Raw genomic sequence first — 26,620 nt, 5'->3', positions numbered from 1 at the left:
TTAGGGCAAATCCAATGTGACACACGCGAACGTCGCTATCACGCAAGTGTTACCAAAGCATACGAGTGTTTGTACTTGCAGTCGTAGCACAGTTTATTTTCTAATAAAAATTTATAACGTAGTCATTAACAACATATAATAAAAAAATATATTTTGTTTAAGCAGGAACTTCATTTTGGCTAAAAATCTTTCTTTGTTTGTGTTGACATTAGGGCTACAACGTGGTTTCCATGAAAAAGCCTAGTGCCTACCTACAAGGACAAAACTTTAATATCGGAATTCTAAGCATTGTTAGAAGCACGTCTATATAAAAAGTATGACATAATAATGATGATGTTCGTTCGAGCAAATTGGCACAAACGTGTTGTTTTTAAGATAGATCATAATGATAATTCAGAAACGAGTAGGTGTGTAGAGCGTGTTCGCATATGTTCAGAACTGTTTCATGGTCATTTTAATGTCATCAAATTATTATGTAGTTTTGGTTGAAATCCGGTTAGTCGATGCAAAACATCGCTCGCAGGTAGATGTCACGCGAGTCAGCGAGGCTAAGTGTATTAAAGCAATAAGCTCGGTTTAATCAACACAACACGTAGCCTAATCAAATATAACCCCCTCTACATATAGCGTAATTGAAGGCTTAATCACGGTAGACGTTTCGCGAAAAGCGTTGCGGTGCGGGGACGGAGCGGGACGCGTCGCGGGTTTGTTTGATCAGACCTCGATTACCGCGCCGGTGACAATTTCACCAACGCCATAAAGGAAACCGCCGCCCGCAATAATTGTGACGAGATGACATTTACTCTTCCGCGGGGTCATGTAACTCGTATTCACTTCTAAATTTGTATATATGAATGTGCCGCATAAAACATTTTTATGTCATTTTGTAGATATGTTTATATTTAACATACGACACGATCGCATGAGTTCTGCCTTAAATGTCAACATTATATTCAATTATTTTGGCAAGCTGCAAACCTGTGCAAATACAGTTCCTTTAATAAACCTCCAAAAACTTTTCCCTAAACCTCTCCTTCAAATACACAATTGAATGGAACAAGAAAGTCTCCCTCGATTTATTTCATCCACTATATCTCTTTCAAAGGATTGGCAAAAACGTTCTGACAAAGCTGTTATTTATTTTTTTACTTCCAGTTAAATATCTGGAGAGTCCATCGCCGGTCAATAGTATAAGCGTCGCGTCTCGGAGCACGCCCTCGCCTTGATGCTTTTTATCGCACGGATTACAGTCGGAGCTACGTACATTTCACAATTTTCTATTCTCCAGCGAGTTATTTAAAAATTTCTTAAACCACTGAGATGCCAGTGTGTAGCGATCTTCATCTTTGAAGATGGAATGAAGTCCCATAGATTATACCACTCAAAGAACACTGTGTTTAACTGAAGCTTTAGACTACTTTAGAGCTTAGATTTTACCTAACAATTTTATTTGATGGATATTAGTTGATTTTAGTTCATCATTTGCTTTCTGAGTTGAAATAATTAACGGTTAATCTTGAGTTTAAATTTTTAAGTTAAGCGCTTGTCACCTGAACGGAGTCTGAGCCAGACGTGGCGTGTATCGAGTCTTTTAATTTTTATTTTTTTTATTTAATTAATAAGGTTCTATTTACTTTACTTCATATGACTTTAAACGTCACTTAGGACACAAGCCTTTTGACGCATAAATCAATTGCAGCAAATAAAAGCCGTTCGGTGATAACGAGATGAGATAAGACGCGAGACCGTCAAGTGTTTGTGGCTGGTGGTGTCGGCCGGCTCGTACGGCGCACTACGTGCCGACGACGCGATGCGCGGTGGGCGATACCACCGGCCACAAAGCCCGCACAATGTACATCCATTGTTTCTCATATCGGACTAAAACATAAATCCTAGAGTTAGCCGAATTACCATTTTCGCACGAAGTCGTTTAAGCGTAGCTATTTTTAAATTGTCTTAATGAGACACACTACTGTTTAGCTTTTTGATTGGTAATTTTTTTTGGATATGTGTTCTGGGACACATGGTGGGATGGAAAGTTGCCAAATCTGATTTGATGAAAGCAATAGTGATTTATTGCCAGCGAAGTGCCGGACACTTATACCTACTGCATGTCACAGTAATATGAGGATATAAGGGATTTTTAGAGAAAACACATTATTAGAAAATAGGAATAAAGTAACAACTTACATCGCCCTAATATCCTAATATTAGATAAAAAAAATCTTTACTTTGTAGTACATTGGTGGTTAATTTCAAACATCACTCTAGAATATCGTGGAACCGCCAGGTGTTTCATAAAATCTCTGGTTTAACTATCGTCTACGACATGCACACAAACTAGTTCAGACAGTCGTTGGCGAGGCAGGGCGTGTCTAATGCCGCCCACGACGATCGGCGTGGTGCGGCGGCATGCCGCGAAATCGCGACCAACTTGAAACATGCTCGTGTTCATAGCCAATAGTAAGCGCGCGAGTCGCGACACATCAGTGGAAATGTTTGCTGGCAGAGCGGGACGCGCCCGATCCCGCTGCGTTTTATCTCTTGATCGCATTATTCAGCCGAGCATCAAAGGAAAATGAGAAAGTACCTTTTATTCATCTCAATTTCTTTGTTTACGTAACGATTTGTTGTATTGCTTTTTATTTGAGAAGAGTTTTCGGCATTGCTGTCGTGCGTGAGATCATGAACGCATCGTCGGGTTTTTACAAAATCAACGAGTGAACAATTTGGCCGATAAGTCGTTCGACCTCTGCAATGCAGCGGTGGAGGTGCCTGTTTATATCGGTGTTAATTTTTATCGCGCGTCCATTCGGCCGAAATACCAATGTTTTATCGCATCATTCAGTCATGCTGATAACAAAATGTTACGTAATAGGCGAAAAAACTTTACATATCATTTATTAATGGAAATATTTAACTGATAACGTGTCTATTTAAAAATGAAATAGCTACATTGCGTTTTAAAAAGAAATTGCTATACTGTGTACCTTTTACCAACGTGACTCAAATAACAGGTTCATGATGCCTCTACATCGTATAAAAATTGATTGCTTGTTATCCTGTCTATGTTTTAGTTCGGTGCCAATTTCTATGCAATAGTGGACGAATACTGGCGGCGGCGCGGATGACGTCACCCCAAGCTAGCCTTGGGATTGAGGTCGGCGAGCGGAATGGCGGCGGTGAAATGTCGCCTTGAGGGGTTGTTTCTCGCTCAACCGGAAAATCACAGCTGCATACGTTTTTAAGAAATCTCACAAGAGATTATTGTTTTACTACTTTATAGTTATGTATGATAATGTACGCATGAAGAACATAATGCAAGAGTTAGAACTTACCTTGATACTATCGTAGCAGGCGGTGACTCTTCCATTCTGCACCTCGACGGTGGCCGGGGGATGGGCGAACTTGCATTCAGTATCGGGCCGCGAGCACTTATTCCGTTGAAATTCACGGCACACTTCAAGCTGCAGCCAGCGTGAGTCCTTGCCGTTTAGCAGGCTATTCATATTCACCATGGTGGCCATCGTTGGCACTGTTGTTGAAGGCGGTAGAGGCGCACGCAGTTACGCGCAGCGAGTGCGTCGCATAGGCGGCAACGGGGAGCGAGCGCGCCCGCGCGCTCTTGTCATGCACTTCTCTCACTAGCAGGCGAGCAGACGTGCGGTCGCTGCACTGGCTTGCGCCACGCGCACCCTCACTGGCACTCACTGCTCACACGCGCGACCACTACCACGACCACTCGACCCGGCTTCGCGGCGATGCGGCGGTGCGGCGATACACGCGCGGATAGCACGGCTATTTCTTACTTATTTATTAATCTTACAATTAAGTTAGAATTAAAGACACCGACGTTGCAAGCTTATTTAGGCGAGTATTAAATATTAATATTATCACACGCGTTCTTATCGATGTTGACGGTTGAGTTTAGTAGAGGGCGAGCGGTGCTTGGTGCGCGAGCATTGCGGCGGCCGGTGCGGGTCTGGACAGGCGACGGTGGGGCGCGAAAAAAGCTATATTAGCGGCTCGGCGGACAGCGAGCAAGCCGGTGCGGTGCGGGGCTCAACTCTGCGAACAACAAAACACACTGGTTACTCTCCGGGCGTTCCGCCCCGGAGCCAAGCACAAGCGGCTACCGGGTTAGCAAGCGCACGCGGCGACCGCTCCCAGGGCCGCGCTCAATGCGACCATACTCCTAGCCTCGCTACACACACTTAGCCACATCATCAGGTTTTGTTCTGCTTTCATGTTATTGGCTAGCAACAGATGCAATATCAACTATTCAAAGTGCGTAACAGGTCATTAATTAGCTGTTAATTTTCATACTGTTTATAGATAAGGCTAAACATAATAATATAATCTTACAAAAAAAATGAGTCCTTGTACAACTATATAATTGACTTTAGATTCATATACAACATATTTAACAGCGTCAGGCTGATGGATTATCAAAGCTCGGCTAAAGTGTGTAGTTTGTTTATATTAATATTTATTTGTACAAATGCTAAAATCTACATAACTTAAAATAGGCTAAAGTTAACATCGAATACCGTAATGACATATCGTTGTTTGAATAATTATTAATGAAAGATCCAATTCAGTATTACAATCAGTCTAATATGTATATTCTGTATTAGTTAATTAGTAAATGGATCTGAGACAGATGCTTGTTTGTTCTGTTCGGAGGCACGACACCACCGAGACGTGTTTCCACACGGAAGTTACTAAACGCGTCAGGGGATATTTGTACATAGAATATTAATATTAAAATATTTGTGGTATACACAAATATTAATTCCACATTGTTATTTAAAACATCTGGTGATATAAGTTTCTATGAAAAGTTTAAGTAGTTAATAAATTAATGATGATATAATTCATACACAAAATGTTATAAAGATGTATCTGCATGGTCTATCTATAAAATTCAGTATGCATAAAACAGAACATTTAAACAATATATTGATTGTATAGACATTAGACGTGTCTACAGAGCGTATTTACGCCCATGTACAAATGTTTGTATATAATAATAATAATATCAGCCCTGTATTATATACTGTCCCACTGTTGGGCACGGGCCTCCTCTACTACTGAGAGGGAATAGGCCTTAGTCCACCACACTGGCTTAGTGCGGGTTGGTGGACTTCACACACCCTCGAAAATTCCTAATAGAGAATTTCTCAGGGATGCAAGTTTCCTCACGATGTTTTCCTTCACCGTTAAAGCAAGCGATAATTCACAAAGAATACACACATAATTTTTTAGAAAAGTCAGCGGTGTGAACCCTTGGGATTTGAACCTGCCGACATTTGTCACGGCAGTCCGTTCCACCACCAACTAGGCTATCGCGCACTTCAAATGTTTGTATGAGTACGATATATTTTATATAATTATAAATGCAAATGGTGTACAACGGACGCCAATTTTATCTCTATAAACGACTGTGAGGATGGATATCACCACGGCAACGTCAATAAGTGTCAGAGTAATCATCTCGAGAGAAAAATCTGTGTGGGTGCCGTCAGAACGTAACGGTTGCGAACAGGGAAAAATCTCGTGAAACCAAATCCTATCGTAATGCGCTATTTAAAGCATAACCCGGTTGAAAATAGCTCGTGTGCGACTACGGAGCGACGCGTTTCTCCACCGTGCATATAAATCTTCAAATTTTATTTTCGACATAGATGCAGCCGCGGTTCTAACGTGGCGGTAGATGCGCCGCGGTCAGACGTCAGCACCCACTTATAAATACGGCGATTCCCAAGCACTCTTTCAATTAAATTGTTTTGATACTAACTTTTTTTTGTAATCTATTAATGAAGTTGTCAAGTAGCAACAGCTATAATGACGTCACATCACCGTGACGGACATCGGAAGAAGTGACAATAGAGCGTATTGTTTACAGTTCAATTAAAGTTCAAAGAAGCGTATTACCTTTTTCATAAACCAATTCAGTTGGGACAACGAAATCCTTTTTAATTATAGCTCAACTTATTTAAAATTAACAATATCTTGGATAAACAACACTAGCCAATTACGGCGCGACGAAGGCGAAAAGAGACTAAGTAGACGGAGTAATTGTTTTTATTACAGTGGATGACTGGACGGGACCGGCGGTTGCCTGCTGTGCAAATTAGCTGGCGTGAAATTAGATTGAACATTGTAACAACTAACAAGGAAACAGGTAACAACGATTACGAAGCGCTGCGGTCGACCAAATGCACTTACAGTAGGGACATCACAATTCTAATTGGCATTATTTTTAAAATACAATTGTAAACAACAATGATCGTTATGGCAATACAAGTATTATAATTATTAAACCTTTTTAGGTAAGTACAATACGTAATTACTTTCTGCAGTATAGGTCACGTAATTTATTCCGATAATTTACATTACAAATCAGAACTTTAAACAACGCCGAATCTATAATTAGACATAATATAAACTACATTAAAATACCCACATTGCGTATTTTAATGAGCGCCATTAATCTGTTAATATAATGAAAACAGCTGTCTATCACGATTTTTTGTTCGCACATTACGTAAGAAAAACCGAATCATTTTCAAATTTCGATGCAAGCTTTCTATCTTTTTTCTAGTAAGCATAAGATATGCTAATAAAACACAATGTTGGGAAGGCTGTAAATAATGCAAATAAAAAACCACAAATTCGTTGGTTTCTAGCGCATAAATGCATAGATTCTTACGCAAAATAACACGTGACAAATTGCCCTTTTTAGCACAAAACAATTGAACAACGATTAGCTAGCTCCTGTTACTTCAATAACATAGTGTGTTGGGTTTTAAGTAATATTGGCGGAGTATAAAATAGAATTAGTGTTTAGCTATGCGCCGTGGTGGAGTACTAGATCCGGAAGCTATGAAGTTTCTCCGATGCTCGACACGCACGGGGAAGACATTCAATAACCCAGTGAAAAGATTACGAAGAGCAATCAGACGGAAGCGAATCTAAATAAGAATCTCTTGGGAGCGGACGGGGGTAGGGTGAGGGAGGACGGGTGAAAAAACAGTCGAGCGCGCGAGCCCTTTGTCAGTGCGGCGATTCGATCAACTGACTATTGAGGAATTTATCGTGTAGATTTAAAAAGTTACCGAAAAGCGCGTTAAAGTATTAAAATTTGTTAGCGCTATTAATTTAAAACGCCAGACCGTTCGTCCGCATCCACGGTCTTGACCGGGATTCGAACCTGGACCTCCCACCGCAGCCCGGAGGGCGCTCTTACCACTAAGCTATCAAGACAATGAGAATGCGACGAGCTCGCCTGGCTAACTGGAAATCTTTCAGGTAGTGACAATGAAATGTTATAATTACTTCAACGCACTCTTCTGTTGTAATGAAAGCAAGGAAATGCCTGTAGCTAAAAACATTAAGCCGCATAATATACACACGATAATTAAGCGTGCTGAAATACGAAGTGAACGTAAATATCTTGAAACGTTCGAAGGTTTTGTAACATGCGATCAAATTCAGCGTAACAGAAATCGGAGTAAGGTCGCGATCGTGGTGCGGTCGATCGAAAGGAGTCGTTGTTGTCTGCTTTGTTACCTTCGCCGATAAACGTCTGTCGTTTTGTAACGTGTCATTCGAGTTTTTGCTACACACTTTAATAATACTTACACGCGACTATTAATCACGTCCACCCGTGCCGGTCAATATTTAGACGTTGCATACGGAATAATAAATAGGTTCATTAACATGTCATGAACTCGCCAACTGGCTGATGTTTGGCTATCGGGGTCCGACTCTATCTGTATCGGGGATGTGGGCAAACAGAGCGTCGAGTTGACGATGAGCGATAAAAACGCCAAAAAGACAAGGTCAGTGTGTAACTTAGACAGGCGGAAACGGAGCAGGCACGATTGCTGTGACCTTGGCTTGCGGTGTCGCGCTCCGCCGCGGCCGCAGACTCGGGTATAAAAACCACCACAGCATTTATCTTTGATATGCTTCAACGGACCGACCGACTTACAATTGATGCATTCTTTTACACAGCAGGGCAATATCACACGTATTTTACACGCAATTTATTTTGTAACATTTCAGTTCCGTAATAGCTTTACCGATAAAGATATCTCCCGCTGATTTGTTGTCCTACCGGCTATACATAGCGACACGAAATTCAAATGTTTATATTTTTGTTCGTTAACCCACATTTTTTAACTGATTAGCTTTACATTGTAACATGAATATCATTTTAATGTTAACCATTGCGAGATTAATGGTATTACGCAAATTATATGAATTTCGAAATTTATTTTTCACTAATGCAATTTGGTCGTTTTGCAAGAATTAAAAGGCGTTGCAGTATTTTTATATTATGCGATACATTTTCTTGCATCACGATTTTGTCAAATTCGACACACACAGATGACTTGTAGTGATATTAATGAACGATTTCCAAACAAACGGCGACCGTAGCAAATTTCATTCATAACATGTTAAGACGATGGTTGAATATTGGCAAGTTATCGCGGGTGTCGTTTCACATGTGTTTAACAGTCTCGTAGTGATGTCACTATTTGTTATTCCTCGCACACTGCTCAGCAGTCGGCATTCATTGGTCAGCGTGCGCAAATGTAGACTCGTCTCGTTAGGGAAAAAGTGTTATCAATTACAAGAATATTTACTGAAGCCAATTTCATGACATCAACACGGAGTTTTAATATTACGTCATCGGAGCTGCAAATACGGAGTAAATATTATCTAAGATAACTAACGTTTAATACGAAGCTTGGTATGAATTCGGATAATAAATCTGGCATCCGAATGCAATATGACAATACAATATGCAGCTCCGGTTAAATGATTAGTTGAGCACGTAGGTAAACCATTGCAGCCAAAACAAAGACTATTGTTCAACGTGTGCGGAGCAAAGCAGATCGCAACTATAGAGCTACTTTCGCATTCGGGACGTGCACAAGGCACATTTAGCAGTCCTCCGGGACGATGGCGGACTGGTAATTAGCAAGAGAAGCGAAAAATTTGCGACGGCTTAAATTTACGAGGCGTAAATTGCACGATTCCAACGCTATCACTGAAGTGCCCCCGTTAATGTGCAAGCCTTATCGAACACGCTGCCTAAGAGTAAGGGTCCCCTTATGTTCTCGCTCTATTTTTTTCAGAAATATTGCCGCTAACCAAAATATATATACTAACTTGGGAGCTGATTTTTCTATGCGATCGGTTAACGTTCAGGAATAATTTTACATATCAAACGGCAAAATGAACAAATGCGTCACATTACAAGTGATGTTTACCGATCTAGAACTATTTATTCAAATGCACTAAATATTAGAAGAAAACTATACTGATTTTTAGCAATTTGAAATAAATATGTCACGGACACATTGAATGACAGGAAAATCCGGTTTTGCTTTTTAAAAACATAATTGTGGCGTCAGAATTTATTTTGTTAAACGTATGACTTTCTATATGACGTTAGAACGGCTTATCAATGATTAATTTGGTGGAGTAATCATCATTTACTTTGGCTGAACTGGGCTGTTTAATTCTGCTCAGATAAGATAATCCTGATAAAGAGGCGGCTTATCATCGCTCGTTCTGGTCTTGCTCGATAACTTAACCCGAGCTGCTTTCAAGTATGTTCACAGTATCTCTTCGGATATAAATCTCGGACAGTGATTTAATTCAAAATTCTCAACTCTTTATATCTTCATTTTAAAAGCTTTTAGCTAATAGAATTATTTGTTTAAAATGCGCTAGGAGGATAAAACTTAAAAAATTGTGAATTTTTAGAACATTAATGTAAACTCAAAGGAATATGACATCACTTTAGCCGTTTGGTGTACCTTACCTTATACAAATACCTAAGTTAGACTAGTCCTTTTGGTCGGTAATATTTTAAAATTCTGAAACCATGGGACTAAAGTAGGTTATTCATTCAACATTTGTAAATTACCACGGCACAACAAGAATAATAATACAACGAACTCCCTATTGACAGACATTTTTATTGTTGCGAGCAGGTAGCGACCCAGCTTATACCCTCCTAGAAACATTGCAAACAGACCATTTTAAATTTAAACATTTTACTCTGTTAATATTGAAATATTTAAATTTACACGCTTACGTGTTTGGATATTTTTTTAATTCTAATACCAAATGTGATCTATTGGCACAAAATTTAAAATTTCCGCGCAAACGTGTATCACAAAGTTTCGATTCATGCGGTCAGCGCACATTAAAATTATAAATGACATCATTCTAACAAGTCAAAGTTTTGAATCACTCAGGGAAATAATATTCAGCGAGTAGGCACCAGCCAGGTGGGAGGTTTGTGTTCAAATATTTGTTATCGCCTTAGTCGTTCTACGCAAATCTGCTTCCTTTACTTTAGGGAATGCATTTATCAAGCAGCTGAGGTGCTTCTAAGGTGATATATCGTGGAATATTTTTGTGCATCTCACCTTATCTTCTAATCAAAGCTGTGTTCGTATTATTTTGGCGATAAGATTAAGAGGCCACGCAACCATTTTATTTAGATATGATAAAAATTGTATTTTTTTTTTGCTTATCTGACAATGCAACTGATATGATTTTGTTCCGTAATATAACTGATTTACTTAAACTGATTGAAAAAATCTAATTCCCTCCCGTAACGTAATATTATTTTGTGTAATACTTACATTTTCAAAGAATATAAATAAATCCGAAGTAACCTTCGATAGGTTATAATAGTACGAAACACAATAATCCCAACAGTATGATATATAACACAATTATTGCCTTCGACGCACACGAAAGTAACAAAGAAAATATTGTCCAAATACACAAAATCTACTAATGTAATTTCTGAAGAAGACAAGTAATAACGGAAGAAAGTTTCGACGTGGGATTAGGGAAGAGTTCTACTTAGGGTAACTTTTACATTATAGGCAATAATGGCAATATCGATGAAAGCTCAAGTCGGGGCATGTGGTGCGTGTAGCGCGGTCCGCTCTGCACCGAGCGGTCCCACCGAGGCGAAAGCTCTCATGCGACCTAGCGACATCCACGGAGCGAGCGGAACGAGCGCAACGAGCGCTACTAGAGCGGCTAACGACATACCGCCCGCTCCTAAAGTTGGGAACTTTTCCGTCGAATTTCGGAAATCGCAGATGACTCCATGTCCACAAACAAAGAACACTAACAAAACGGCTAATACGCACGACCGCAAAAATTTCAACAAACACAACGTTTCATTCACAAACTTCCACGATGAACACTTTTGACGCGAGTTCCGAATTTCGACGAGATGATGCCGCATTTAATAGAATGAGCGTAACACTTACATGATGAGGGGTAAACAAGCCGGGTAAAGGGAGTGTAAAATGTCCGTATGTTAACACATAGCAAGTTGCACGTAAATTAGGAGAAGTATTTCGCCGATAGCGTAGAGGTCGCGTTCGCGGCCACAGCGGGGCGGCACGCGTCGTGTTCGGGGCACGAGTGCGGAGCACGGAGCGGCGCGAATCACACAAGCACAAGCAGAGTCGGCGGGCGACTGACGGGAGGTGAGCCGTGCGGCGTGGGGCGCAGGGACCGCCGCTGCGCGCGCACCCCTCGCGTCGTCGCACCCCGCCCGCCCCGCACTACCTACCCTCGCCCCGCGACTGACGCCAGCCGGTCGCCTTATCACATCGCACGGCGCGCCGCCGCTTCCTTTCTCCTCATGCAGTTGCGAGCTTTTCGCCACTGCCACACTTCCGCCCACCCCGTCGATTGTCTAGTGTTTTAACCGGTCAATGTGTTGCACCGATTATTTTACTTCGTGAGCACGCTACAATGCTATAAAATCAATCTGATGGTGCATATTTTTTTATTTCAATAAAAAAAACACACACACACACACACACATTAACCGACCGGCAGTCACGTCATGTAAGAAATCTTCGTCCGATCTTAAGGAGAAGATACTGTCAGAAGTTAAGCCGTATAAGATAGAGCCGAGAGCGTCGAGGCGAGAGAATAAATACAGTGCGATTTATTTAAGTTTTTCGCGAGAACAAAGGACGCTTTCGATTTTGGTAGTTTAGTGTTGCAAGTTGCAAGTTTGCAACATGGCCATTAACCTGTCTTTGGGTCGGGTTGATCAGAGGGAGAGAGGGAGAGCGGCGAGTGGCGCGGCACGATGGCCGAGCGCAAGCGAGCAGACAACATGACCACGGGCGCAGGCGAAGAGCGGCGAAAGTACGCTGCAAAACGAGTTTGCGTGCGGCGCGTGACCCGCCCGAGGACATGCTTACTTAGGCCAGTTCCCAAAGCAATATATACTCTAATGCAACCACTTTAATTATAATATGCACAATTAAATAGACAACAGATTACTTGACCATCGCACAAAGCCCATTGTAAAGCTCAAAAGTGGCGAGTCTAATTTTAACTTCGGTCAAAATCAGTAGAAGAAACTCTACTTCTGCTCCACTATAGGACTTTACGGTATATGTTCCTAATAAGGTAAGGGCACAAATTGCTCTATTGCGTAAAATTAACATGGTTAACCGTTTAGTAAGCACGGAATTTAATTAACGACGCTATGCTCTTGATTAAATAAAGAAATTTATAGACCGGAAATTATTATTAATATGTTTATCGAATATAGAATAACGTGATTCGCGTCGTTCCTTGAGATCATATGAACAAATCTTTTGAGCTGTTATTTGTTTCCATCCTGCACGCGTTTATCTGAGACAAGGCGCTTAACTCTCATATATTTATATTAAGTAGTTTTCGTAAGGTATATTTTTATTATTAAAAAGATTTTTTCAAACGTAACTTAACAAAAACTACAATAACTTATACAATACGTCATTGAAGCTAGAAAAGGAACAAAAAAGTAACAACTAATAATAGCCAACGCTGTATTTCCGATAAAACCAACAACACTTAACAATCAACACATTCTTAGTTAATACTCGCATAACTTAAGATCTGACGTGTACGCTCTATTATTAGAAATCTAAAAATATCGCAATTTCTACGTTCACGAAACCGCTATGTATGTCTGATGTTTAGCAAAAACAATAATAAGCTCGATGAACTAGTTTATGATTTCACAAATCAGGGTGTTCACTCTCTATGATGAGAAATATGTGTTTTACAATAGGGATCTACATAGGCCTTTTAAATGTAAAGAATAAAAATAACACGGAGCTGTACGGAGATAATTCGCCATTTAAAATAAGGATGTCGCATACGTTTGGACTTAGAAGAAAGCTGTAATGTCAGTCGTAGAGATCTTCGTTTTTGTTATACTGCAAACGATTTTTTGCTTTAACTATTCATGACTATTTTGCGAATATTTTCAATAATATTTGATCTCAATTCCCAAAGCAGTTATATGCATAGACTGACAGATTGACTAGCCTAATATTAACTCTATGATATATAAAACATCAGTTTAGGGTGTTATATTACAAAAATTAGGTGTTGCTCGCCGCTATGCGAGTGACAAAAGCCGTTCCTGTTACAAATGTGCCTAAAATACTGTCCGTTACCATTGCCATCTATTTAAAAACCTGATTTTTTTTTATTATTCCCCATGGGAGCAAATAATAGGGATAAAAAGTAGGCAATCAGGACATGGTGTATTTGTATGTGTTATTTAATCCAAATCAGTTTAGTTGTTTCTGTGTTTACTTCTAAGAAACATCCAAATGAAAAAATGAGAAATGAAAATATATTCATACATTTTCACTTTTATAGTATCACTAAGAAAATACGTTAATCCACCTAACTAAAATGTAGCGAAAACCCTTCAAAGTGATTCATGCTAGTGAATCACTTTCTGTAACACACAAGTGACTCGGCCGACAAGAAAATGGAGACAGTAAAGTTGAATCGGCGTCAGTTCATTACTGTACCCTAACTCGGTAGACGTAGAATGCATTCCTCGTTTAAGTGACTAGAAAAGTATTTAGGAACCGTATGAATATTAATTATTGGTTTTAAAATTGTGTACGGTGGACACCCTGATGTTTTAATAAATGTAGCCGCTGGTTGCGCATGCAGCCGAGCGGGCGCACACCGACAGGAGTCACGAATGGGACGTGTGCTCGTTTTTGCGCCGCGCACGCCACAGAGCGTGACGTCTAAAAGCTCGTTTATACGCTTCTTATAGCCATTTGACTCAGATACCTAGCCGTTTTTTACCAACTATCATCTTAATAATGCAGAGTTGCAAACAATTTGTTGTGATGGTCAACGCCCAAGACAAGGCCAGCGCGTTGTTGCCTCTTATATTATTTTTCAACAAACTGGAAATTGAGATTGTTTGCGCGAATTGGGCTATATTTGTTTAGAAATAAAGCTTTGCTTACAAATGTAAATATAAAAAAGTTGACAAACGAATAATACGACCCCGTGTGGGCGAAAATTTCAATGCATGTTTACTTCAAAATGAAACTTTTATCTTTGTTCAAAATTATTATGGGCAGTTCAAATTATATTATGCTAATTCCACGCAAGTTTTTGTGGGCTAAAGAAATTGTGAGCGCATAGCTAAAATACTTGTATTAGGATCAATCCCCTTTACATTTAAATGAGTATCAGATAGCAATAAACGCAATAGTTTTATCGGCTCTCAATATTGTTTTCGGTGCAGCGTTCTGAATTTATATAATACATTTTCTTTGCCTGTGGCGGCCGGTTTCTTCATACTTCATAATAATATAGAATCGTGGAGTTATCGCGCTTCGTAAAGTTATAAAGAAGCGGCCGTCACACATTGTTCTTATACTAGAGGCAGGAAACAAGCACGGCAACGTTGCTAATTAATTGTTTATGAACGTTTTTTTTACATTTAATGAGTGGTCAATGATACCGACAGCTGTTTCGAGTTGCTGCTCGCTTGCTCACGAAGCGTGCTGGCGCGGCTGGCTCGGCCGGCGCGCATTCTGAGCGACACGCGACGCAACACTATTACCGTATCGGCCGCCCCGACATCGATTTATTTTTATTGCAGCGTGTTCTCGTTGGATATCTTTTGTTTCCCCTTTTTAGGAAGAATGCATTCGCGGGCATGTACACTGACCGTAATCTAATAAAATACGCCGTTTAGAAGCAAGAGGATGAGCTCCGTTGGCGAAATTCGGTGCCCGAGACACGCGAAAGGGTTCAATGACCTGACGTTCATCTCGCGCCCGCAAAAAATGCACTGCCCGTCCCCGCCGAACGCAGTTCTCACACACACGTACATATTATCTATATACTTAGTACATTCACAGTGTACACTGAGTAAGAACACGGTTACCAATCACCACATTTGCAATTGCACGCCGCGATTCTTTTCGATTCGCATACCTATTTGAAAACGTTTTATGTTCCATAGTTTTTATGAAAATTATTTTAAAACTACTGGTGGAATCCTTGAACTTTGTGCTGCCATAAACAAAACAAGTGAGGACTTTTATCAATATGTCTTATCACATATTGAGTATAAAATAAGAAAAAAATATGCATTTAAAATTATACGGCTAGCAATATGATAAGATAATTTCAGCTATAAAGGTTAGCGATATTGCATAATATGGGTATATGTTTAATATTCGCAGCTATGTAGCGAAACATAAATTAAAATATTTAAAATACCAGTGAAGATTTAGGGTTTCTAAACCAGATATTTGTAAAATGGTGAAAACTGTAATGTTAAGCCCACTCGACGCACCAGAGATAATTGTGCCAAATGTTTGTTGATCTCTACATATGGTGTTAACAAGATACAGTTTTGATTGCAACGTACGTAGTGAAAATCTCTGCAATATGGTGTACAACTAGATGCTTAGCGAAAGGTAAATAATTAATGAAACAGGCGTTTTCTATTAACTGCGTACAGCAAACCAAATTCCATAGTAAATTTAGTAAAAATGAAGGAAATCTTAACATGTTGCGGAGTTGTCCTAATTTTTATGTCAGTGACCCTTATTCCGCGTAGCATGTCATTCGCAATCTTATGTTACGGGCGTGCTCGGGAAGCCAATTGTTGGCCGAATGAAGTGGCGGGGGTGCGCCCACGCGCTCATCTCCACATCACTTTAGTGCGCACGCGCCGTATTTCCTGCTACATTCATATCATCACAATTTGAGCACCCACAAACACGACTATCCTTCCTTTTGTGCCTTAAAGACGCTGTTTGTCATAATTTAAAGGACCGGTTGACATCATTTCTAAATTATTTAAACTTACTGAGGGTCGGAATGCTAACTTGTAACACTGTATCCTTCAAGTGTGTCTGAAGTGCTACTTAAATTGTTATGCACCAAATTATTCTCATTACCTATTTATCGTATCTTGTATTTAAAAAAACTGTATTGTTCAATTTAGTGATATACCTACTGATGCTTATATATAATGTGTCTATAAATTTCGTAGAATGAACAACAATTTAAGAAAAGCCAGACCAGTATTTTCATTAGTTCCAGTATTACAGGATTAACACGAGGCAATAGTCGCAGTGTTTTAACGGATCGTGAATTTGAATCCGTTGCCCATTCCGAAACAATATTTGCTTTAAGTAACTGTCCCTACCTAAATAACTGTTGTTTTATAAATATAAACGTGTTTTTCATACTTATATGTAGTTGTAATACGAGATTTATTAGGTAAAGGTTGGGTTAGGTTAGACTCTATGTTTTTCACTCTGCTTCTTTTTAGTCAGGTTTAAATGTTTTTTCAATTGAAAGATTTAAATAAATTTATGATTGTGATATAAAATAAATTTATACAAACTTCTTTATAATATTTTGTTAAGATGCATGACACGCTTTTTGTCTCAATATTGAGACGCAAACTAATGACTCTACAACAGGATGTTCAAAATCTATTTGACAACATACAAGTACACACTTTTAAAATATAAACCTCTTTTAGATAACCACAATCAGACAGACACATGGTATTAAAATGAATAAACTTGTAAAATAAGCGTACAACGCAATCGAACAGTAGCTAAAGGGTGTATTATAATTCGCTAGGATAGCGTTTCGAGCTCGGTATCGCACAACAAAGACGCTCCAATTCTCGGTCGAATGCCTCAGCACTCAGCCGCCGTGTATCCACACACCAATTAAGCTAAATTAAATATACGAAGAATTTAGAAACTGGTTAACTTCCTTGAAGCGCAACGCGGTAATTGGCTAACCCCCGCTAAGAGTACGGACGCATCACTTGTGATTTATTGACTACTTTTTCTCACAGATAGTTAGGCCGATGCTTACGATTCGATTGGACGGCTAATGGATTGGCAATTTTTTCGTATCTTTAGCAAATGCACTTTTATTGTTTCTTCGATTGATTAACCGAAGCGTTATACTGGAATACAATGTAATCTTTTTATATCTATATATGATTTACTCGTTTCTTGATTAGAATTGGTAATACGCAGAATTTTGCAAAAACAGTCATCCATAATTTCATAAGATCGAGAGTCGAGACTACAACACAGTTAAAAAAATACTTGGAATATCACTAGAAATATTGTGGCACAATGTGTGTCTAATGACCCGTAAAGAAAATCCTTTCTCTATTTCGGTACAAAATGCGTATAGACCTTTTTTTCGTGACGGCGAGTTTTACTTAAATTAAATTCTTCCCATAGCACGTAACGTGGTTGAATTATGTGGGATGAGATGACTCATTACAATGTATCAATATTTAAGATGAAATATTGCGTTATATATATATAATAATAGGTACAAGCGTCGTTTTTGAATAGGCGGTTTGGGGTAAAGGATTTCAACTGGTAAGTAGATTGTTGGTGACTTCTTAGCATCGCGGGACCAAGGTTTAATTAAAAGCGGCGGAGCGGAGTCGCGCTCGTGGGCCTCTTCCGAAACCAGAGAGCTCACGCTTGCTTGATGACTCCGCATAAACGTTAATTAACCCGCTCTATCCAACTTAAAGTCGCTCAACGATCTATGGAAAGAGCTGTGCTCGGAGTTTCTCCGTGGGATATACGTGTGACTACAATATACTTATACAGTCTGATTGTATTAGCAGTGATTGTCATACAAGCCATATTACCGGCTGATAGGTGAGCATAACGCCGTATTCAATTCGTAGATGTTTTTCAAGTAAAAATCGATTGCGCATCCCGAGGATCAAACCCATCACCTCAAAGTTCAAACGGCGTCATTATACCTATGAGAGTCGACTCCGCGAGCCGACATTCGAAATCAACTCTACTGGCAACCGGAGTAGATAAACCTTTGAACTTTTGATCACATCTGTCGCTGAACAGACAGCAGATGGAAAAGCCATTCTTGAGTCGAGATCACGACTGGCTACGTGCAGATCCAATTTGCTTAAAGCGGCTGGCAAATGTAGCTTTCGAATGTCCAAATTACCAAACGAGGTACGTAATGAATTACTTTAACATTATTTTTTGGGACTTCTCTACAACTATACACGTCCCATAACAATAAAAAGTTGCGACGAGAAAAATATCTTTTGTTTTGCAGTTTTCCGTTAGTAAAATAGAAAACGGATAGCTCTTTCGACAACATTTTGTCAGCGATTTCCGACTTTTTGTGATTTCAGCTCGGCATTCGCTTGCACATCTTTGGCTGATCCACGTCCCGAAATGGGTTCCGGATCCATGACGTAGGCGCGGAAATGAAAAACTTCTTTTGGCATTTATTGATATCAAGTTGTTCTTGTATTGCCGTGAAAATGCGCCAGGTAGCGGCGGTATCATACACTAACATAGGTATTGGGTTTAATATATTAAATACATGCCTTTTTAAAATAGTACTAAACAAGATCAGTAAGAAGAACAATAAATGGTTTATATTGTTTAACTTCGAAGTATTCATTTTTATAGTTAATATAAAACATCACTTCAAAAATATAAACTGTAAAAAATATCCAGAAATAATTATAACTTTTTAATTAAACATTTTCAATGCTTTCCTCGTGCTTAGCATTTTAACAGAAATATGCTGTAGGAAGTTTAATTACCGAACTACAAATAATAAAACTCCATATATACACGAGCGTTTCATGTGAATTACGATGCGTTATTAGCCGAATTATATCGCCAAGTAATAAGAAACGCATAGAGCGGCGGCGCGTCGAAGCGCAGTGTGCTAAGTGGCTTTTAAGGTCGCTTACCTCATCACATCGTCTATAGTCGTATTTCTGAATGTTCTTACATGAATTTACTTTGATGTTTGTTTGTTTGCCTTGCAATGAGTCAGTATTGAGTGCACAAAACGCGTTCCTTTCCTTGCTAAAATACCTAAGCATATAACTTAGAAAATACTCGTGAAATACACTATTTCAATGTATCTCGTTATATAAGAGATTTGTGATGTTTAGCTTGTGAGAAAAAACAGTGAGTCATAACATTATAAACGTGAGCATAAAAGATTCTTTGTGTCGAAATAAAACGCCAATCATCGCGTCTCAGAGTTTACCATCTTAGGAATAAAAGCAGGCAGACATTAAATTGAAATCGAGTCACGCACGTTCCGCTGATACCGCTTGTTGTCATTGTAATAAGTGTTACTATCGGATGTAAAATTTAGAACAAACGTTAAGATAATGACACTGTAAGCGCAATAATCATCAGCGCTTAACATAAGTATCGATCGCGAGCGGTCCTGAGCGCGCCGAAACGACAATAGCTCGTTTATAAACGGAACGTGTGACCAAAAATGTATCGGCTCACCATATACGAGCAGATTTATTTTTACAAGGCGCTAATGAGATCAAGCCAAAAATGTAGTTGTCCATTTGGCTTGTTGATTGTGGATGTCTACAGCACGCCAAGAAAAAAACGTACAAGACATATATTTTATGGATGCGCTGACTACTGAACGCGCTTATGACGAGACGGATTCGAGTTTTGAAGAATTAACTGAGCATTCCAGGTGAGGAACTAAAAGCATAACGTTGTGTGCGATGCGGTTAGAGTGTACTGGCAGAGCTCGTAAATAAGGGCGTCTCATTGCGGGCCATTATTAATGAATCTGCCACCCCCGCTTCCCGCTCTCCATTCCGGCACCGCACCCGTTCGAAAGCCAAATAACAGGTGCGTCTAACCCCGTTCGCACAATCTATTTTCGATGTCTTATAGCCGTGCAGAGAAACGCTCGATGCGTTCTCCTGCTCTAAATATTCATACCATATGCCAGATATTGAGATTTGTTTGGGCGTCATCTGCTCGACATCGCCTTCTCTAAATAAGCGCGGTCTCGTGTTGGCTTTGTGAACTTTCATTAGCCGTCTGCGAACACTTATTTAGGATATCATGTTGCCTGGCTTTTCATACGCTATGAAAGCAGTTTGCGCAAATGAAGCTGATAACGAGTTTTATACACAACGGGAAAGTAGGTAAACGTCTCATGGTATTTGGAAGAATACAAGGAAGGAAAATTAGGACTACGTAATTGGTATGTATGTAGGCACGACGCACGGTTTTATGAGATCCCTGAAATAATTAGTTTGTTTAGCTTGTTGCGCTAACATTGACAATCTACGGCAATTGGATAGTTTAGCACATAATAACTATGGATGTTTGGGAGAAGATTAGAAATTGCCAGTAATCCCACATTGGTTCATTAAAACGCAAAATACTGATGAATTCTTCATAAATCATGAAACTTCTATAATCTCGTTTGCTAGAACTAGAAATAATGAACGATATTCACAAAAAAGAAAATGATTTAACACTTAATGTTATCGCTTTATAAAGCCAATGAACCGGAGCAGTACACATAACTACTACACAAATGCTAATCATTGCACAAATATCTCTGAGGCTACAAAAATTCCCTATTTAAAACGATAACTTAAAGGGGAACTAACTATCCAAGTTGCATTAAGTAGTAGTGAACGAGTGGGACTCTTCCTACGAGCCCTTCTGTCTCCGACTCTATTATTTACTCCTTTAAAAACGCTTTTCACATCATGAGCAGCGGGCCACGAAGCAGTTGCACAACGAGCCACCCCGTGCCCTCCTCCGCCCACAAATGCACTTTATGAATGACGTCATCATAATGTGTTCCGCAAGGATTCGTGCACATGCTCCTCCGCAATCACCTTTGTTCAACCGGTACGGAACCTGACAACTTTATATTGTATCTCTACAACGCAGCGCAAGATTAGCACGAGGAAGCTGTCTCGCCGCACGATTGAATTAATTCACAAGCAAAAACGTAACGCTATACATCGTATACTAAGATCGGCACTCGAGTAGTTCATATGTCAATTTTAGTTTGGCAAGGACGCGGCCGCGCCGGCTAGTCGGACGAGGTCACAGTTGAACTCCACCAAAGTTTAAATCTTATGAACCAAATTGCGTGAATCACACAATGACGTAATGAAGGAAGTCACCACTTGCCAGGAGACGGCCTACGCTCCTTGCGCCATATCGACCGTACCGTAATAATGTTGGAAAAATATTGCTTTGATCCGGTACAATTATTACTTAAACTGGTTATATCTTCGCAACGGAGACCGAAGATTAACATAATAATTTCGAACATTAATTTTCCCCGTTGCCTCTTAAGATTATGGTAGAGATGTTCTAAATGTAACATTTGCTTGATACTGTTCCGTTGTTATTGATCGAAACACAATGGTAAACTATGTATAGGTAATTAGCTAAATTTACTTTTAAAGAGCCCGAAACACCTTATATACTTATAAGACTTTATTTGTTTGGCTTAAGAAAGATGAACAACAGCTCCATATACATCCTCGATCGATGTTTAGATCGCCTTTAGTGTTAATTAGCATATTAGTGTCGGAGTACAAGACGTCACACATCTAATTTGATTACATCGGGCAAGGCCGCGACGCACGAGAACATTCAGATGAGATATTTTTATGAAAAAATGTAAATTCTCCAATAGGCCTGTGTGATAAATCAATTTTTCGAAATATATAACATTTGTTTCGATCAGAAATGCAAGTCAAAAATAGCAGAAATATATTTCATAACATTAAAATATATTCAACGTTAAATAGCCGGTAAAAATCTTCGTTACAATTTCTCACATTTTCTCAAATTCACCCCTGTGTGTGGATCATTTGAATTATAAAATGAGAAGTGAGTGCATGCGCCGTGCATAAGATACCCAAGCTATGTAAATGAAGTGTGGAAGCTGGGGAGTAAGGGCGGGTCTACATCTACAATTTGCGCGAAGTGGCTTTTCTAGAGTCCTCCAGTCGCGCCCCGAACATATAAAGGTGCTAATTGATTGATTGACTGTTCCATCATTGTCGGGCGGGGTTCGCGGCTCTCTACTGCGATGAATTTGTAGCTATAGCTATCCTCATTGTGTTCAAGAAAAAAAATCTGGTAATTACAAGCGTTAATAGTTAAGGCACTACCTATATGTACTATATTAAATTTATTTTTTGCAATTTACTCACATTTAGTCATAAAGTGGTGGGTCTCATTTTATTACATTATTACAATAGTTTACATTTATCTAATATTGAATAGTGTATAAAAATTTAAATGGTAAATTAACAGATTGCAACAAAGCGCTATACTATGCAAATTGAAAACATTCATTAAAAAATACGAAATGGCAATTTATTTTCTATTAAAATGCCATCGTTGATTTCTTTTACATACTGCGTTTTATATTAGTTTATTATTGTTTTATAATGTACAGTTTCCTATTTTCATTCAAATCTATATTGAATCGTGTTTGCTACAACTATTCTAAACGATTTATGCTTTTGAAAATGTGTGAATACCATTTCAATACAAGGATATTTTTGTATAACGCTGTGAGGTTCATATATCTGGAAAAAAGCTTGTAGCCAGTGTAACTACTGGACATAATAAGCTTAACATCTCATGTCTCAGAATGGCGAGCGTAATGAAATAAAAAACAATACTTTATAATTCAAGATGTCGGATGGTGTTTCTACTGTTTATGGGCGGTCGTGTCGCTTACCATCAGGCGAATGGCAAGTTCGTCTAGTTATTCAAAGCAATAAAAAAAAGACACATTGTCATTTACATAATTATAAATTTTATAAACTTACTCTATAGTACTGTTGTAACGTATCAGCGCGTCTATTAGATAACCGAAAAGCATTCAACAATGGTTTAGTTAAACAAAACAACAAGACGGATTCCAGCAAAGCACTTTAACAGATAGAGGGAATAAGTTTAACTCTTACAACGATCCTGTGACCGTTACTCAAAACTTTGAACCGGCTTTGTTCCCAAACACGAAACTAATTTATTCGTATCTCGGCGTACCATTCCACTGTACTAAATAATCGAAAAAGCAAATTATAAATGCGTATTAACGGTCAAGTCATAGTTCAAAGATTAGGGCAGAGGGTAACCCTTTAACGAGAAATGCTCGTGAGGTGAAGAAGTTTTAAATCAAATCGGATCACCCCACAGCGGACACGATGCACGGTCAATTTTGATATTTTTATAAAAGCGTTTCGCCCCTTACCATTCTGATTGACGTCATGACTCACGGTACTCAATATACGCGTATTGTACAGCGCTAACTTTGTTGCATTATAAATCTTACGCGATTACTTACTTTATTTAAGGATACGTAATTATTGACTGTTTTTATAGCAATTGAAACGAATTAAAAAAGAATTGCTTATAACTTATGTAAATATTTTTGCAACGATAACATTGTGTAGTTTGTAGCAGTAGTTTGTTTATTGGGAAATAATTATACTACATTATTAAAAAGGGTTCGACCAGCACACATGGCATGTGTTCGCGTAATTGATTCACTTCCGTTCGTACAACCCAACGGTCAATCAGGGAAGTGCAAACCCTTATCGCAAATCGGTCGGAGAGTACGTATCGATAATCAGCACATGCGGCGAGTGAGGACGGCGACGTCGGCGAGGCGGCGCGGCGCGGTGGCGCGACGCGGCCTCAGCGCCGGCGAGCGTCGCGTGCGGCGCCGTTAATGGATATTGATGGCTATGGCGCGACTAATTAGCCCCCTTCTACCGCCTTTCTGCCATCCCTGGTCGGGCGCGTTTTTTTTCCCGATAGACAACACGCTCGGATGGGCGTTCATCAATCTAGCTGACCGTATCTCGGAGGAGCACTCAAAACGAATCGTCCGATCAGTGTCATGCGATGACATCACCCGCGTGTGTACGGACAGATTAGATTCCGCCCGTCGCCGTGACGTGGACGCGCTTCCAAATAATATCACAATCGAATTAGAAGCCGGCTCGATCTGGGCGGTATCAATCACCGTGGGCGGGCTGCGCGACATTGGACTTCAATTAGGCGGGCGGCGCGTGTGATTGCTCTCACTCCTTTACAAGCCAAAGGGTTGCCTGACCCACTTAATAAGCTCGTCGTCCGTTAATGCTATTGCTGCCAACTTATCTTTATATTGAGTTCATATTAATATGAAGATGTGGAATATTACAGAATTCGTTGAGACGTTTCTTGATAAAAAAAAAATCAAAATAACAAATATTGAAAGGCGATGCATATTTTGAATATAAGATTAATAGTACGAAACTACATCATTCGCTGTACAACATTTAATCACTAAAATATAAATTAAAACCAACAACCGCGACGAGAACGACGGTTAGGATAATGATCGTTAATTAAAAATTGTTAATTACACTAAGAAAATTTAGAACATTCATAAGAAACGAGGAGTGAAAAATTGCGATATGCTTGTTAATACAAACCGGCGATATAGATTATAGCAATACAACACAGTGCACACACAGGGCGTGCGAACAGGTTTGGTAAAACACGACTCTAGCAGAGCGGTTAAGACGGTCTAAGAGAGCGATTGACCGCAAATAGGTCGCGGATTGAATAACGTACCGACCTGTGCAGGTTTCTAAATATGTACATAGCAATATTATTATAACCGCAGAGGATATTTCGCAACGAATATATCAGTTGTTGTGTGTATACGTGAGCGATATTGAAGCGACGCGCGACGCGGCTGCGTGTCCTCGTGTATAACATTTCTTATTGCAAGATACTTGCATAACCACCGTGTAACCTATTCGTGATAGTGTTCCCATCCTTGTTCCTAACAAAGATTTGTAATACATTAAAAATATATGTAATATTATAACAACGATTTTCCTGCGTATGAAACCATTGCTATGAAGAACGTTTTTCTTATTTTACGTACGTAACATGTAGTGTTTGATATCATCGTCTACATTACATATAAACCTATGATACAAACTAAACACTACAATATTAGTGGGTTTTTTTACAGTGAATGCCGAGTCAAAGCAGTCATTGTGATTTTTATATATTTTTTTGGATACAATGTCCTTGAAACAGGAACCCAATAGTGTTAGCACACTGTTGCTTAGAGCAGAGATATCGACAACAAGCAAACAAGAAATAAACAAAAAATATTGAGTTTTATAAACTTTAAATACTCATTTGTACAGAAATATTTATAAGATAAATACATCAAGCCACAAAGAATGAAATAAATCAAACTATCAATATGTTTATATACGTAAGACTAAATCAGAACTACTTCAGAACTTTATTTTCTTAAAACTCCATTCGACACGGTTATCTCAATTCTATGTACACGACCACAGTTCCTTGCGATCTTAAAAATAAAGATAACAAGGGACAAGTGCGAACTGCGAGTCAACCGCCGCATAAGGTCAACAAGAACTTAATACGGGAATAACGATAATTTAGTGATTTCGTCAAGGTGTCATGTCGTAAGATCCAGACGGCGTTGCATGACTGACGTGAATGCACTAAATAGCATGCATTACCGACGTGTCGACACATTTTGTATACACTGGTTTTATTGCTTTAAAATATTGTGCGAGCTACATTTTATTTCGAATACACAAGTCGAACAATAACATGAGAGCGCGTATGATTTATTGACATTTTGATATCAAGCCCTAAGAGTCATTCACCATCAATCAATCAAGATGTCGGTGTGTCTATTCAAACGACTCTACAATATCCACACTGCGTTATATACGCATCACATTGTTACTGGTTGCACTCGGATACCGGTCGCTGTAAAGCACATTCATAAACCCGTTCGTTCTAAATAAACTTTTGAATATACGTTTTGTCTTTTTGAATTCGTTTTTTTTTTCTAGTTGTTCACGTGCAATACGTGACCAAATCATCAAGTCTACAGCTTCTGTTGTCCCAAGTTTGCCACTTTGCATTTTATTTTTGCTCGTTCAGTCCATTGCATAGCTATTTTATACTAGTTGTATTTTGTGCAAGATACAAGTTATCTATAAAAAAGAAGCTTTTACTTACACTCTTATATTAGTCATTCCTTAATCAAACTTATTCAGCTCTATATAGTTCTCTTACAGAAGGAATAATACTTACACCCAGCACACATTTTTATTCAGCTATTATAGCTTATATGTAAACTTATTAAATTAATGTACACTTATTTATGATTGCACTTTTGAGAAGTTATTAAGATAAATTGAAAGGTTGTTTTTAACGAGCTGGTCGACATATAAAACGCAGTCTAGCAGATTGTAGTGTCGACATTATAACTGGCAGGGCTGGGTCAACAGCTAATACACTAAGACTTGTTGCTAGAGTATGCGGACTATCCGTCGGCTTACTCGTTCTATTCAGGCGAC

At 39.1% G+C, this 26,620-nt stretch overlaps 1 protein-coding gene across 11 annotated transcripts in view; it reads right to left on the bottom strand.

Annotated features, from left to right (window-relative positions):
- Positions 1-26,620, bottom strand: part of LOC115440977 (protein muscleblind) — a 253,444-nt gene that overhangs the window by 60,560 nt on the left and 166,264 nt on the right. For 4 of the 11 annotated variants that reach the window (XR_005112848.1, XM_037441985.1, XM_037441989.1 and 1 more), the window contains exons 1-2: positions 11,322-11,553; positions 3,339-4,068 (exon numbers count right to left, since the gene is read on the bottom strand). Coding sequence is in view for 9 of the 11 variants with exons in the window: in XM_037441985.1 (XP_037297882.1) it covers positions 3,339-3,527 (189 nt within the window). In the remaining 2 variants the exon portion in view is untranslated. Of the gene's footprint in view, positions 1-3,338; positions 4,069-11,321; positions 11,555-26,620 lie in introns of those variants that run through there. The other 7 variants (XM_037441982.1, XM_037441980.1, XM_037441983.1 and 4 more) reach the window with 2 other exon arrangements.

Source organism: Manduca sexta, chromosome 23, assembly GCF_014839805.1.
Source record: "Manduca sexta isolate Smith_Timp_Sample1 chromosome 23, JHU_Msex_v1.0, whole genome shotgun sequence".
NCBI classification, from domain to species: Eukaryota; Metazoa; Arthropoda; class Insecta; order Lepidoptera; family Sphingidae; genus Manduca; species Manduca sexta.
Note: the sequence above shows the minus strand (reverse complement) of the source record. Positions and strands in the feature narration are given on the sequence as shown.